This window comes from Hipposideros armiger, unplaced genomic scaffold, assembly GCF_001890085.2.
Source record: "Hipposideros armiger isolate ML-2016 unplaced genomic scaffold, ASM189008v1 scaffold_87, whole genome shotgun sequence".
NCBI lineage: Eukaryota > Metazoa > Chordata > Mammalia > Chiroptera > Hipposideridae > Hipposideros > Hipposideros armiger.
In genome coordinates, this window is record NW_017731437.1 from 2965441 (window position 1) to 2977338 (window position 11898).

An 11898-nucleotide genomic window follows, 5' to 3' on the forward strand; every position below is an offset into this window, starting at 1 on the left:
TGATGTCCAGGCAGGTGGCACATGAGATGCCAATGGAGGGTCTGGAGTGCTTACAAAGGGGAGCGGCTCATGAACGCTACATGTTGGAATTTATGGGTAAAACGTGGCGGTCCTCCCATCACCCCTCCCAGGCCTTTCCGCCCTCAGAGATGACACTGCCAACCTGGTTGAGTGTGTCCCTCCAGACGAGGTACATTTCCAGGTGCAGCCAGATTTGCCCAGGCCACCACCCGCTGTCTGTGGGGCTCCACTTTGCTCCTCAAGCCCAAGACCCTGCCCCACCCCCGGCAAGGACAGGCTTCCCTTGGAGCGGGGGGCGGGAGAAGATCCCGGGACCACCCAGCACCTGGACGCTACGGCTCCCAACAGGACCAGGACCTAAATGGAGGCCCACGTGGCGCAGCCGAGACCAACTCACTTGAACGCTTTCAGGCAGGCCTCGGGGATGTGTTCCTTGTCAAACTTTTTCAAGGAGTCCAGGAAGGTGTCCACTTTGCCCATCATGATTTTCGCAGCCTTCCAGCTCTTGTCCTTGGGGATCTTGCCCCCGGGCGCGGTCAGAATCATCACGGCGGCCGTGACATTGACCACGGCGTCTGGGGGGGACCCGAAGGACTTCAGCTCCGTCAGGTTGTTCTGCAAACGACAAGTGGGACGGACCTGAAAGGGAGACCTGGAGGCCCCGGGAGACGACCCCAGGGAAGCTGCCGTGAGTATGTCACCGCTTGAACTGATGGCCACGGTGGCTCCTTTCCCCTCGGGCCGGGGTCTCCGTTTCTTTCTTTTTCTTCCCTTACCTTATTCAGAGTGTCCAGAGCTTCCTGTGCGGCCAGCAGGGCAGGCTCTGCCTTGGCCAGGTCCGTCTCGCAAGCCTTTTGTTTCTCGGTGACATTCTGGAAGAAAGTCAGACAGGAACTATCAATTTGGCTGGTCCATGTGGGGGTGTAGAGGGAGCCCTGGGCAGCCCCCTGCGTGCTCCCTTTCACACTCACTGGGTCACCAGTCCCCGCCTGGAGCCTGCCTCCTTTGTCCCTGACCCCCCCAGCACTCAGGTCACAGTGAGCCTGCAGTGGCAGACTTGGGATTCAAGAATGTGAACTATTCCTTCCATTGGCTCCAGCTTCCAGGCTGGAGGGGAACCTGGGGCCATGCAGACCAGCCCTGACTGTGAGGTCTTGTCTCTTGGAACATTTCAGAGGCACAGCTCATCCTCCCCTTAAGAAAGTGAGAGCATCTTTAGTCATGCACGACTCATTCATTCATGCATGTGTTCATTCATTTGTGCACTCATTCATTCATGCATGTGTTCATTCATTTGTGCACTCATTCATTCATGCACGTGTGTTCATTCATTCATCCAGTCATTCATCCATCCATGCTCTCATTCATTCATCCACATGTTCATTCAGTCGTGTGTGCATTCATTCACTCTTTGGGTCAGGAAGAGCCCCCTGGGTCTTCAGGTGCCAAGCAGAGAGACCAGTGGAAGCTTGATGACTATCAGTAAGGAAGAGCATCTGCGTGATAACAGAGAGTGAGGAAGAGGCCACAGGGGCTGGAGCTTTGCAGGGTACCAGGGAGGAAGGACAGTAGGAGAGGGTCTCCCCAAGTCCTGTCCCAGCCAGGGCAAGTAGCCTCCTAGAGACTCCCATTCTGCATCCTGCTCTAGGGACAACAAGGACACGACTAAGGGACCAGGGCATGGAAGGCACTGACCAGCCGGCTCTAGCTTTCCTCCCTAGAGCACTTAGGGGCCATATCTGGATGCAGGGGTTAGAAAGGGGCGCACGCCCAGACTTCGGGTAGCAGGTCACAGAGTTCAGGGTGTAGATCCTGGCTTATTCAGAGCCGGACTACGTCCCTTGCTAGTTTTGAGTCCTCGGCACATTGCCAACCATGCCAAGCCTCCGTTTCCTTATCTGCTTGAGAGGGCTGAGGTTGTGCAGGTCACAGTGGGAAGCAAAGTGGAGCTCCTGACCACTCATCTGGCCCATCTCCCCAGTTCAGCTCCGGCCCCTCTTCCTGCGGCCTTGGAAGGAGGCTGTCCTTGTCCTCCATCTCAAGAGATAGCAGACAATTTCTGGGACACTCTTAATTTAAACACTCATGCAGATGTGTGACTTATGACACAAAAGCATGCAAGGAGAGGTGATGAAAAATCAAACCAACGGTGACAAGGACCTTCAGTAGGAGCCTACCCTACCAGTGACATCGGAACCTCTGGGGGCTATCAGTGCAGCAAGTTTGAGGCCCATGGCTGCAGTGCAGTCTCCCCAAACCTTGACGTGCTCATCAGGGATCGCCCACCCTTGTTAGCATGCAGATCCGACAGCATGGCTGGCCCTGGGCCTGAGAACCTGCATTTCTTACCAGCTCCCAGAGATGCTGCCACTGTGGCCAGGAACCTCACTCAGAGGCGTGTGGCTTCAGGGGCGCATTTCTCTAAAGGACAGCCCTCTTCTGACCCTGGGGCCCTGTGCTTGGGAGACCTGCCTCCCCAGGGAGTCCCGCAGGTTTGAGACCCCTTGGGGAAGGCCCAGCCGTGCAGCCGCGGGCAGTAGCTCTCCTGAAGCCATGCCTGTTGCCCACCTTGTTGATGACCTCCACCTTGACCTCTTCCTCGTCTGCAATGGCCTTCTCCTTGCTGACCTTCTTCGTTTCCACACCCACCACGTGGATCAGCTTGTCCGCATTCTCATTCTTCTGCTTGAGCTCAGCCTCCTGAATTGCTAGCTTGGCTTTTAAGTCATCCACCTGCGGTGGGGGGGGAGGCACAGGGAGTGGCTTGACCGGCCCGCACTGTCCAGCACTGCCTGTGGCCGGGGCTTCCACCAGAGCCGGGGCTCGGACTCAGGCCCCCTTGAAGGCAGCAGGGCTGGGCCACCCCCCACCTGCACCTTCCTGCCCCTCGGCTGGTCACACCTCAGGCAGGAGAGCGGTGGCTGTTTACTGGAGTCCCTCAGTGGACAGTAAAGACAAAGAAGCCGAGGCTACATCTTGGAGGAGAGTTAACGCCAACAGAAAGCTTAAAAATCACTACGGCATGAAACAAAGCGTGCCAGGAGCCTTTCCACCTGGACACAGCCGGAAGGGTGTTTTGGAAGGGATGCATTTTAACAGGTGCCCCATTCGATGCAAGGCCCACATAAAGCGCCCAATGTAGTGTGAGCATTATGACTGCGTTTTTCACATTAAAATCTGCACATTCTCTGGTTTCAGAGCGGAAGTTTCTGTGGGGCAGGTAATCGTGTTCGTCTTACTTCCTCTCAGAACCGGCGCCCGGGGCCCGTTTTTCCTACCTGAGAAGCCGTGCTCTGCAGTTTCATCAGCCCGTTTTCCAGCCTCTCGATCTTGGCGACCAGCTCCATCCGCTTCTTGGCCAGCAGATTCTGGTAGAGTTTGATCTGCTCCAGGAAGGTCTTGGGCGTGGTGTAGTTGAAGCGCCTCTCGGTGGCCAAGTATACCTTGGACATCTCATTGACCGTTGTGTGCACGTAGGCCATGAAGAGGCTGATGGAGTCCTTGCATTCCGGCTACAAAGACAAGATGTCCCCCGTTCCCTGACGGGCATGACGTCTTTCCTGCAGGGGGCCCTGGCCTCCCTCTCGGAGGGGCCCATGGAGGAGGAGGCTGCTGGCCACAGGGAACAAGCAGCTGGGGTTCCCTCCCTCGCTGGGGACCTGGATGAGATGCGGCTCCTCTCAACCTCAGCGGTTCAACCATCAAGTGAGGCTCCAGGAGCAGTGCCCGCCGGGGCTGTCGTGGACACTGGCGACATCGCCACAGAGGGAGGGCTTAGCGCAGTGTGGGGACACAGCAGAGCTCGTTATTGCTAAAATCTCTCTGTGTCACACACACTCGCTCACACTCACACACCTGCAAACCTGGGAAGGCGCAGGGCCTGACTGTATGTTCGAATAACCCAGGTCATTAGGCAAGCGTTTAGTGTGCATTTTCTCTTCCCGGGCCAGGGGTTTTAGTAAGCCCTTTCCCAGCTTCCTCTGTCCCCCGTCTGTGCCAGGGTCACGTCTCCCACCACCTGGGCCTGCCCACCTGCCCGAAGGCAGGCAACTGGGAGCTTTGCCCCGGGACCTGTCCAAGCGATGTGAATTTTAATTCAGGTTCATTTGGAAATGTGTTCGTCCACCACCACACGCGTCTCCAGCATTGACTCCGCTGCCCTTGCTGGTGCCGGCGGTGGGTGGGGCATTTCCGCTCCTAGGAAGCCTATGTTGGGGGCTGGAAACCCACATCGACGTTTCACTCGGGGCACAGACAGAACGTCGGTCGTAACTGCCGCCCGTCCCGAGAGTGAACACTCCAAAGATGGCGAGCAGGGGATTTTACCCATCTTTAGAAACTAGGGGGAAAGTTAATTTCAGGTTTATTTTATCCTACCAAATAACTGAGTATGTGTTTGAAATAAATGACACTTGATAACAAACTGTGACTTATCCTGGGGCTGCAGCTCATCCCACGCCCTGGCCGGGCCAGAGCGTACAGATCACTGCAAGGTCGGCAACTAGCTCAACAGTGAACTTGGGCACCATCTTTCAATATAAGAAAGACACCACAAAAGAAAAGAAAAGGGGGCTTTTCTTTTTTCACTCGGGGTACTAGTCCTGCTCTCTAAGGAGGGCAGGTCAAGGACAGCAGAGGCAAGCAGAGGCGGCATGCGCCCATCGTGCGCCATCACAGTAAACACAGCCTCTCCAGCCAGCTCCCGCCGGGGATGGTGTGAGGCCCGAGCTGCCCAGTCTGTTGGCCTGGGTGCTGGCCCTCCTGAATTGGCCGGGTGGGGTGCGGCCACACGGGCCGGGGACCCCGAGCTGATTCAAACGACTCTTCCCCTGGCACAGTAACGCAAGGCCGAGACACAAGCAAACAGCAGCCCGCCTGTGTTTATAATTTTGTTCACTGGGAATTTTTTTTAGCAGTAATATCGTTTTTAAAAAACAGTGCATTAAAACGTCACTGATCTGGATTACTGAGGTTTTCGGTGCCCCTTACATTTTGTGCCCAAGGCGAGGGCCTCATGTGCCTCACCCTAGTCCCGGCCCCGGAGGCAGATGGCCGGGGATCCCTCTTCCCAACGCGGCCAGTGCTCCTGGCCCTGTGAGCGCTGGCACAGGGGATAACAGGGGGAGCCGGGCCCAGCGACTCGCCTGAACTCCCTCGGTTTCCTGTAGGAAGCGGGCGCTGACAGACACCAAGGCCTCTTCCGGCCACTCATGGAACCAGTCGATGGCCGTGCAGTTGACCACAGCAGGAAATTTCCTTGCCCGCACACGCAGGGTGGAGCCCACAGGGGAGAAACACAGAATCACCTGGATGCAGGACACAGAAAAGTCGCTCAAAGTGCTGGGGCCAAATCACGCCACTTTGCAGATAGCTCGTTTAGAGGAAAAAGCGCTCTGTGTGGTCTCAGCTTCACATGTCTGGGGAGCACGTTCCTGCTTCCGGGTCTGCGGTGTGACCATTGCACCGCAACAGACAGCTGCTCCACTGACTTCATGACTCTCACTAGTGATGTGAGGGTGCAGGGTCAGCCCCAAGCCCCCCTCAAGTGACCCCGCCAAGGAGGATGAAAAAGGCTGGATGAAAGTTGGAGTGGGGGATGGGCCTCCATGCTGAGCAGATGAGGCCCAAGCACGAAAAGGACCTCAATCCTTTGAGCAGGTCTGGTCTCCGGGGATACAGAGCCTCCTCCAGGCCCCCACGGATGGTGGCTAATCTCCAGACAGGCTGGAGTCCCTGGGAGCCCAGCTGCAGAGAGTACCACAGGCATGTCCCTTCTGCTGGACCTGCGACCTCCTGTTCATGGCAGCCTCGGTCCCCTGGGCCCTCCCCGTGTAGTCCCTTCTTCCCCAGGTGTAGTGGCCGGCTCACTGGAAGTGGCTGTTGCACCAAAGGAGAGCCAGACGGGCCACCGAGAAAGAAGCCAGGCGCAGGGAGTGTCTGTTGGGGACCCCGCTAGTCCCCCAATGACATCCACTGATTGGACTGTGTAATCAGACAGGGGAGACAAAGAGGGAACTTGCTTTATAAATTGCACCGAGCAGGGGAAAATGAGAGCCAGCAGGCGCCTGGGGAGCTGTGGGGTTGGACTCCCCACCGATGGGCGACGCCACCAGGCTGCTCAGAGAGGCAGAGAGGTGTAGCCAGGGTAGTTCAGCTACTTCCTCTCCGAGGGGATGTTGAAGGTCAAGGGGAACTTGCCTATTTAAACTTGCTGAATGTGTGCGTGTGCGTATAAAACACTTCTGGGGCCACAAGACACTGCTAACATCCCATGTTCATCAGACCACCCCACTGTCCTCTTCTGACGGGCTTCCCTACCCTGGGAGGGGACGGCCCCCACCTGTACACAGAGGAAAGACCTGCCAGGCCCCGGGGACCCCGCGGAGACGGAGACCCGTACCTTAAGCTGCCTGCGCACTTTCTCAATGAAGAATTTCCAGCACGTTTCCCGAGTGTCGTTCACGCCGAGGGACTTCACATGCGGGCGCATGGAGGAGATGATGGTCTCCACGTCGTCGTCCCCAAACAGCCCCGGGATCTCCCCGGAGGCCAGCAGGTCATTGATCAGCACTAGAAACTGCTCCTCAGCCACCTGGGAGTCTGTCATCAGGAACACGGAGGGGACGTTCTTCACGGCCGCCTTTATGTACTGAGCGCCCAGGTCAACCTGCATCAAGGAGGACATGCTGAGCGTCCTGGCCAAGACGACGCTCATTCGGGGGCGTCCCTCACCCACCCATGAAGGGACACCTGGACAGCAGTGGCCTACGACCTGTGCACACCATGGGTGAGGACAGGCATGTCACAGCAGCACTATTCACGATGGCCCCAAGTGGGAGCACCCCCGTTCATGGACAGATGCGTGGATACCAACAGTGGCCTACCCACACCGTGGAATACCATTCAGCCCAGAAAAGGAAGGAAATTCTGACACATGGGTGAACCCTGGAGACATTATGTAGAGTGAAATAAGCCAGATGCAGAAGGACAAACACTGTGTGATCCCACTGATATGCGGTCCCTAGAAAGTCAAAGTCAGAGAGACAGGAAGGGGAAGGGGGGTGCCAGGGGCTGGGGGAGGGGAGGGGGAGTTGGTGTTTAATGGGGACAGCTTCAGTTTGGGAAGACGAGAACGTTCTGGAGGTGGTGGGGACATCTGCACAACAATGTGAATATACGTAATGCTCCAAGCTGCATGGTTAGAACGCTAAATGGTGTGTTATGTAGGTTTCACCACACACACACACACACACACAAATGGGCAAAAAAACCCTTAATTGGAGACCCTAAGAGAGGCCCCAGACACATGAACCACAGGCTGAGCCTGGGAGACGGCACTGGAAAGAAAGGACAGTCCTCAAAGGCCCCTTTACACGTCAGGTAACCTCTGTGTCACTGGTAGGATTTAGAGATAACCCCACAAAGTAATCGCATGGCCGCTCTGAAAGGACAAATGAAGAAAATGGTAAAAAGAGAAAAGCAAGTTACAGAGCAGTAGGAATAGCTTGCTATTTAAAAAAAAAAACATGTATAAATGGTGAATATACATTAAAAATGTCAGTGTCACCTTAGTGTGAATTTTCAGGGTTTTGGTGACTTGCTTATCTGTGATGTCTAATTTTTCTATTAGACCTATGGGCCTCTGTAAAATCATTTAAAAGGCTTTAAAAATCTCCATTATAGGCGTCCCGAGTTGCTCAGTTCCGCCTCTGGAAGTGGGACCACCTCCCTGACGTCTCTCTGTTCAGACAAAAACATCCCCGAGGTCCCTTAGTTGGAGTTGACGGGCATGTTAGCTGGGGTCAAAAGCAAGCCTCAAACTCCATGTTTTTGACAAGCTAAGACAAGAAAAAATCGGAGGGAAGTCCCGAGCTTGAAGAGCAGAAGCCACAGGTGGGATTCAGGCCGTGGCCGTGGCCCTGGACGCCAGGCAAGGTCGTCCTGAGATCCGCAGAGCCTCGGCTTGAAGGACGGTCTCTCTGCTTGTTTTACAGCCCTCTGTACACAGGCCGTTGGCGGAGGCTCACAGCACCAGCTGCACTAGTGATCTGTATCTAACTTCAAGGCCCGACTGTACGTGTGGGCCTGGCGGTCATCCCCGGGGAGCAGGAAGAAGAACGGAAGCTTCCAGGTTGCAGTGAGAAGGCAGGTCTGGCAGGTCCGGACCGCAGGGTGCATATCCAGGAGAACGGCTGTGGGTTCTTCACCCCTGCACCAGGAACGACCCAAAAGGGGAGCTGCGAAGTCCCACCAACTTCAGATTTCGAACCCCGTTAGACGGGCTCAGGCAAGGGCTCCTGCTTGGAGAGAGCGAAGCTGGTTGCTGCTGGCTCTGCGTCAGAGCGGTTGATTCTGGAAAGGCCAATGGCCCACAAAGGCCCAGCAATGGACGAGTGGCCCTGCTGTGCACAGTCACCCTTCCCTCAGTCCTGGCCGCTGCTCCTCCCCGGAGACGGCGGGGTCTGCTGGACTTTCTCTTGCCGCCGCCCCTCCTCTGTTGCTCCTGCTCTCTGCTCTCCCCTCAAGCCCCAGGAGGGTCTGCTATGGCCATGACCACAGGGCCCTGCCTCATCCGTGCCTTTGTCCTGCCCGGAAGCTCTGCGGCCTTGACCTGGGGGCCAACCCTGCCCTGTCCTGAAGCTCAGCCCTCTCTGGCCTTTCTGGTCACAGCTTCCCGCTGGGATCCTTCATCCGTCCCTGCTGACCAGAGCTGTGTACTGTGTCTCTCATCCTGCCCACCCCGGGGGTTCTGCCCTGCCCCAGCCTGTTTATTCTCTCTGCATGACTCCTCCACTCCCACCCCCTTAGGCCGGGGTGGGGGGCTGTCCTGAGACCTCCATCTCCCACCTGTTCCTGCATGTCCCATCACGCACGTCCAGTTTCATGTTAGCTGTTTCCTCCTGGTGTCCCCTAATTCCTCAGACTCCCGTATCTGTGAAGCAGCACCCGTTTTCTTGTTTTTTTCCCCAGCACTTGTGTCTTGGCTGCCCAGGTCTTCTCCTTCCTCACTTCCTGTCTGGTTGGAGGCACATTGTGCTCATAATCGCCCCAGCTGCAAACGTCACGTCAGCCCCGGAAGCTCAGCTCCTGCGGGTCCGTTGGGCGTTGATGATGATGATGATGACCTGCGCAGCCCCGGCGCCGAGGCAGAGAGAGACGTGTCCATGTAATGTGCTCAGGTGAACTTCAGTTCTGATCAGAGGCACCATGATACTTTGTTCTGGATGAATCGTGTTTGACTACCATGCAGCTCCCCAAGAGAGCAAATTTTCGGGAAAGGGAATCAATCAACAGCCTCGGCGTGTGTCTTGGGGATGGGAAACCAGTTTACGCTAACATTTCTTTCATTAATTCAAAGAGCAGCCACCAGAGTCCTGAGCGTGTGTCGAATGCCTAGTAATGGTCCTGAGTTATCTAACCCACAGGATTGGGAGGACGCAGAGCAGTGACCGGGCAACAAGCAGATCCTTCACTGTTGCTCTTGGTGGTGACGTCACGGACTCCAGCCTACTGGGTGATGGAGGTCCACACTTCCTTTCGCCTTCGTCACTGGTCAAAATGTCTCCTGGCCTTTCCCATCTAAGGTGCAGACCCCGCTGGTGGCAGTCAGATCCTCTGGGCTGGAAACGGGGGTAGGAGCTTCCCCCACTCCCCACGCCCCGCACCACCCCAGGGGCAGCGTGTGGAAAAGCCGCGTCTCACCTTGAGGTCTGGGACCCCGTAGCCCTTCCTGAGGGCCATCTGGAACACATCCAGGGAGCTGATGTGGGCGGCCAGGCGCGAAAGGCTCTGCTTGCCGCTGCCACCCACACCCACTAGCAGGGCGTTCCCGTGGGGGGACTCCAGGATTCGGTTGATCCTGCAGACGTGTGCCACCGCGTCCTCAAACAGCACCTGCAGGGGCCAGACTCGCCTCAGCGTCTCACCGCCCGTGGCCTGGCATTCCGCAGCACGGAGCCCCATCTGTCCCCTGGCAGCATTTGCCACGAGTCATGCAGCCCCGGAGTGCCATCAGGTGTTATGATGAGACTGGAGAGGGGGCCCGTGTCCAGGCCCCTGGCCATGCTGTCAGCTCGAGCACCACTCACCAAGCTCATGACCGCGTTGACCTCATTGTAACTGTCTAGGGCATCCATTAGGATCTTGTTCAGATGAGCCACGTTGGTGACCGGGAGGTACTTGGCATCACCGATCCCTTGAGCAAAGTGGCAGAAGACGTTCGGTTTGGCAAATAAGAGCTCGTCGCCAAGATCCTGCAGGCGAGAGATAAGACGCGTGTGTGGTTTGGCCCCGGGGACACGCCATGGACACAGATCATTACCAGCAGCTGAAGCACTTGGCCACGGTGCTTCAGGAGGCCAGGCCAAGTCTCCAGGGCCCCAGGCCACTGCTGTCAGGGGTGCTGCAGATGACTGGGCCAAGTGCCCTGCTGGGATGGTCTGATCCCCATCATATGAGGAATAAACTGATCGTCCAAAGAAACTGCTCCACCAAGAAAGCCCAGGACACAGCAGCAGAGCACATGGACCCAAGCAGGCCTTTCTCCACCCCAGGTGGGAGGAGGGAGGTCATCATAGCCCATCTACCGAAGGGTCAGTTCCTTCTCACTCAGGCGCACACCCACGTGACAGAGTTGTTTCATGGGACCCAACATGGTCCTTCTCACCCCCACCTGAGGGCACTTCCAGGAGGGCTGGGGTTATCATTGGCCCCAGACACTCTGCCTGCGTGGAGCGTTTCTGGACTCAGCAGAGGGACCTGGTGGCTTGACTTACGTCAAAGAATTTCTTGGTGGAAGCGACGGTGACTCGGTACAGTGTTTCCTGGTCTTTTTCATCAACCATTTTGTCACCATAAACTCTCTCTGCTTCATGCAGCCAGAGGCGGACGAGGTCCAGCGGGGTTTTCAGGATCTCCGCTGTGGAGAACAAGAGCCCCTGTCCCAGGCACAGGAGGGTCAGCGCTTTCAGTTGTGTTATGAGGCAGGTGAAGTGCTGTGTGCAGGTGAAACAAGAAAGCAGCCACTTCCCCGGGGAGTGAGCCATTCGGCTGCTGGTGTGATGTCAACGTGCGGCCAAGGGAGCCACCGATTGGCAAGTCCATGCACATCCTGGAGGCCGGACGGCGTGTCTGTGGCCGGAGAGGTGTGGGGGCATTTTCCTCACAAGACAAGGTTAAAGGCTTCATCCTCCAGTGGGGTGGACGGTGGAGAAGGGACAAGGGGGCTAGTCATGGAGGAACCAGACTATCGGCGGCCACAGAGCAGGGCGTTACAAGCATGGGCTCTGCAGCCAGCCTGCCTGGGTCCAGTCCTGGTTCAGCTGTTTACTAATAAAGTGGCCTAGGCAAGTTCAACAGGTGCTTATTGAAGGCCGACTATTTTCCAGGCACTCTTCTGGGCCCTGGGAACACAGTGACAAAAGGCAGACTCTGCCTTCATGGGTTTGCATTCTAGTAGGCGATGTAACCAGGCAAAAAAGATAACAAGGTAATTATTCATTGTGACGAGCTCTGAATGACATACACGGGGCAGTAAGATGGTGTGTAGGGAGGAGGGAGGCCTCTTGAGGGCACGACATTCGAGCTGACACTTGAAGTGGGAGGAGAAGGCATCATTTAATGTTCCTGAGCCTTAGACACCCTTAGATGTATGAGCATGTTGCATGTTGTTTGGAGGAGAAAATGGGTGTGTAAGTGGTCAAACCCAGTGCCTGGCTCAGACTAAACAGTCAATAAATAAGAGGAAACATCATTACTCTCATCATCATCATTATCACTATCGCCATCACCATCATCACCATCACTCTCACCACCACTAACACTAGCACTGTCATCATCACCACCATCATCATCACTGACATCACCATCATCACCATA

At 56.2% G+C, this 11898-nt stretch overlaps 1 protein-coding gene across 1 annotated transcript in view; it reads right to left on the bottom strand.

Annotated features, from left to right (window-relative positions):
* DNAH17 (dynein axonemal heavy chain 17) overlaps window positions 1-11898 on the bottom strand; it is a 139359-nt gene that overhangs the window by 25937 nt on the left and 101524 nt on the right. Inside the window, exons 46-55 of the mRNA XM_019644245.1 lie at window positions 11047-11131; window positions 10797-10958; window positions 10110-10274; window positions 9724-9915; window positions 6422-6688; window positions 5166-5327; window positions 3300-3533; window positions 2590-2754; window positions 798-893; window positions 419-636 (exon numbers count right to left, since the gene is read on the bottom strand). Coding sequence (XP_019499790.1) covers window positions 419-636; window positions 798-893; window positions 2590-2754; window positions 3300-3533; window positions 5166-5327; window positions 6422-6688; window positions 9724-9915; window positions 10110-10274; window positions 10797-10958; window positions 11047-11131 — 1746 coding nt within the window. The remainder of the gene's footprint in view (window positions 1-418; window positions 637-797; window positions 894-2589; window positions 2755-3299; window positions 3534-5165; window positions 5328-6421; window positions 6689-9723; window positions 9916-10109; window positions 10275-10796; window positions 10959-11046; window positions 11132-11898) is intronic.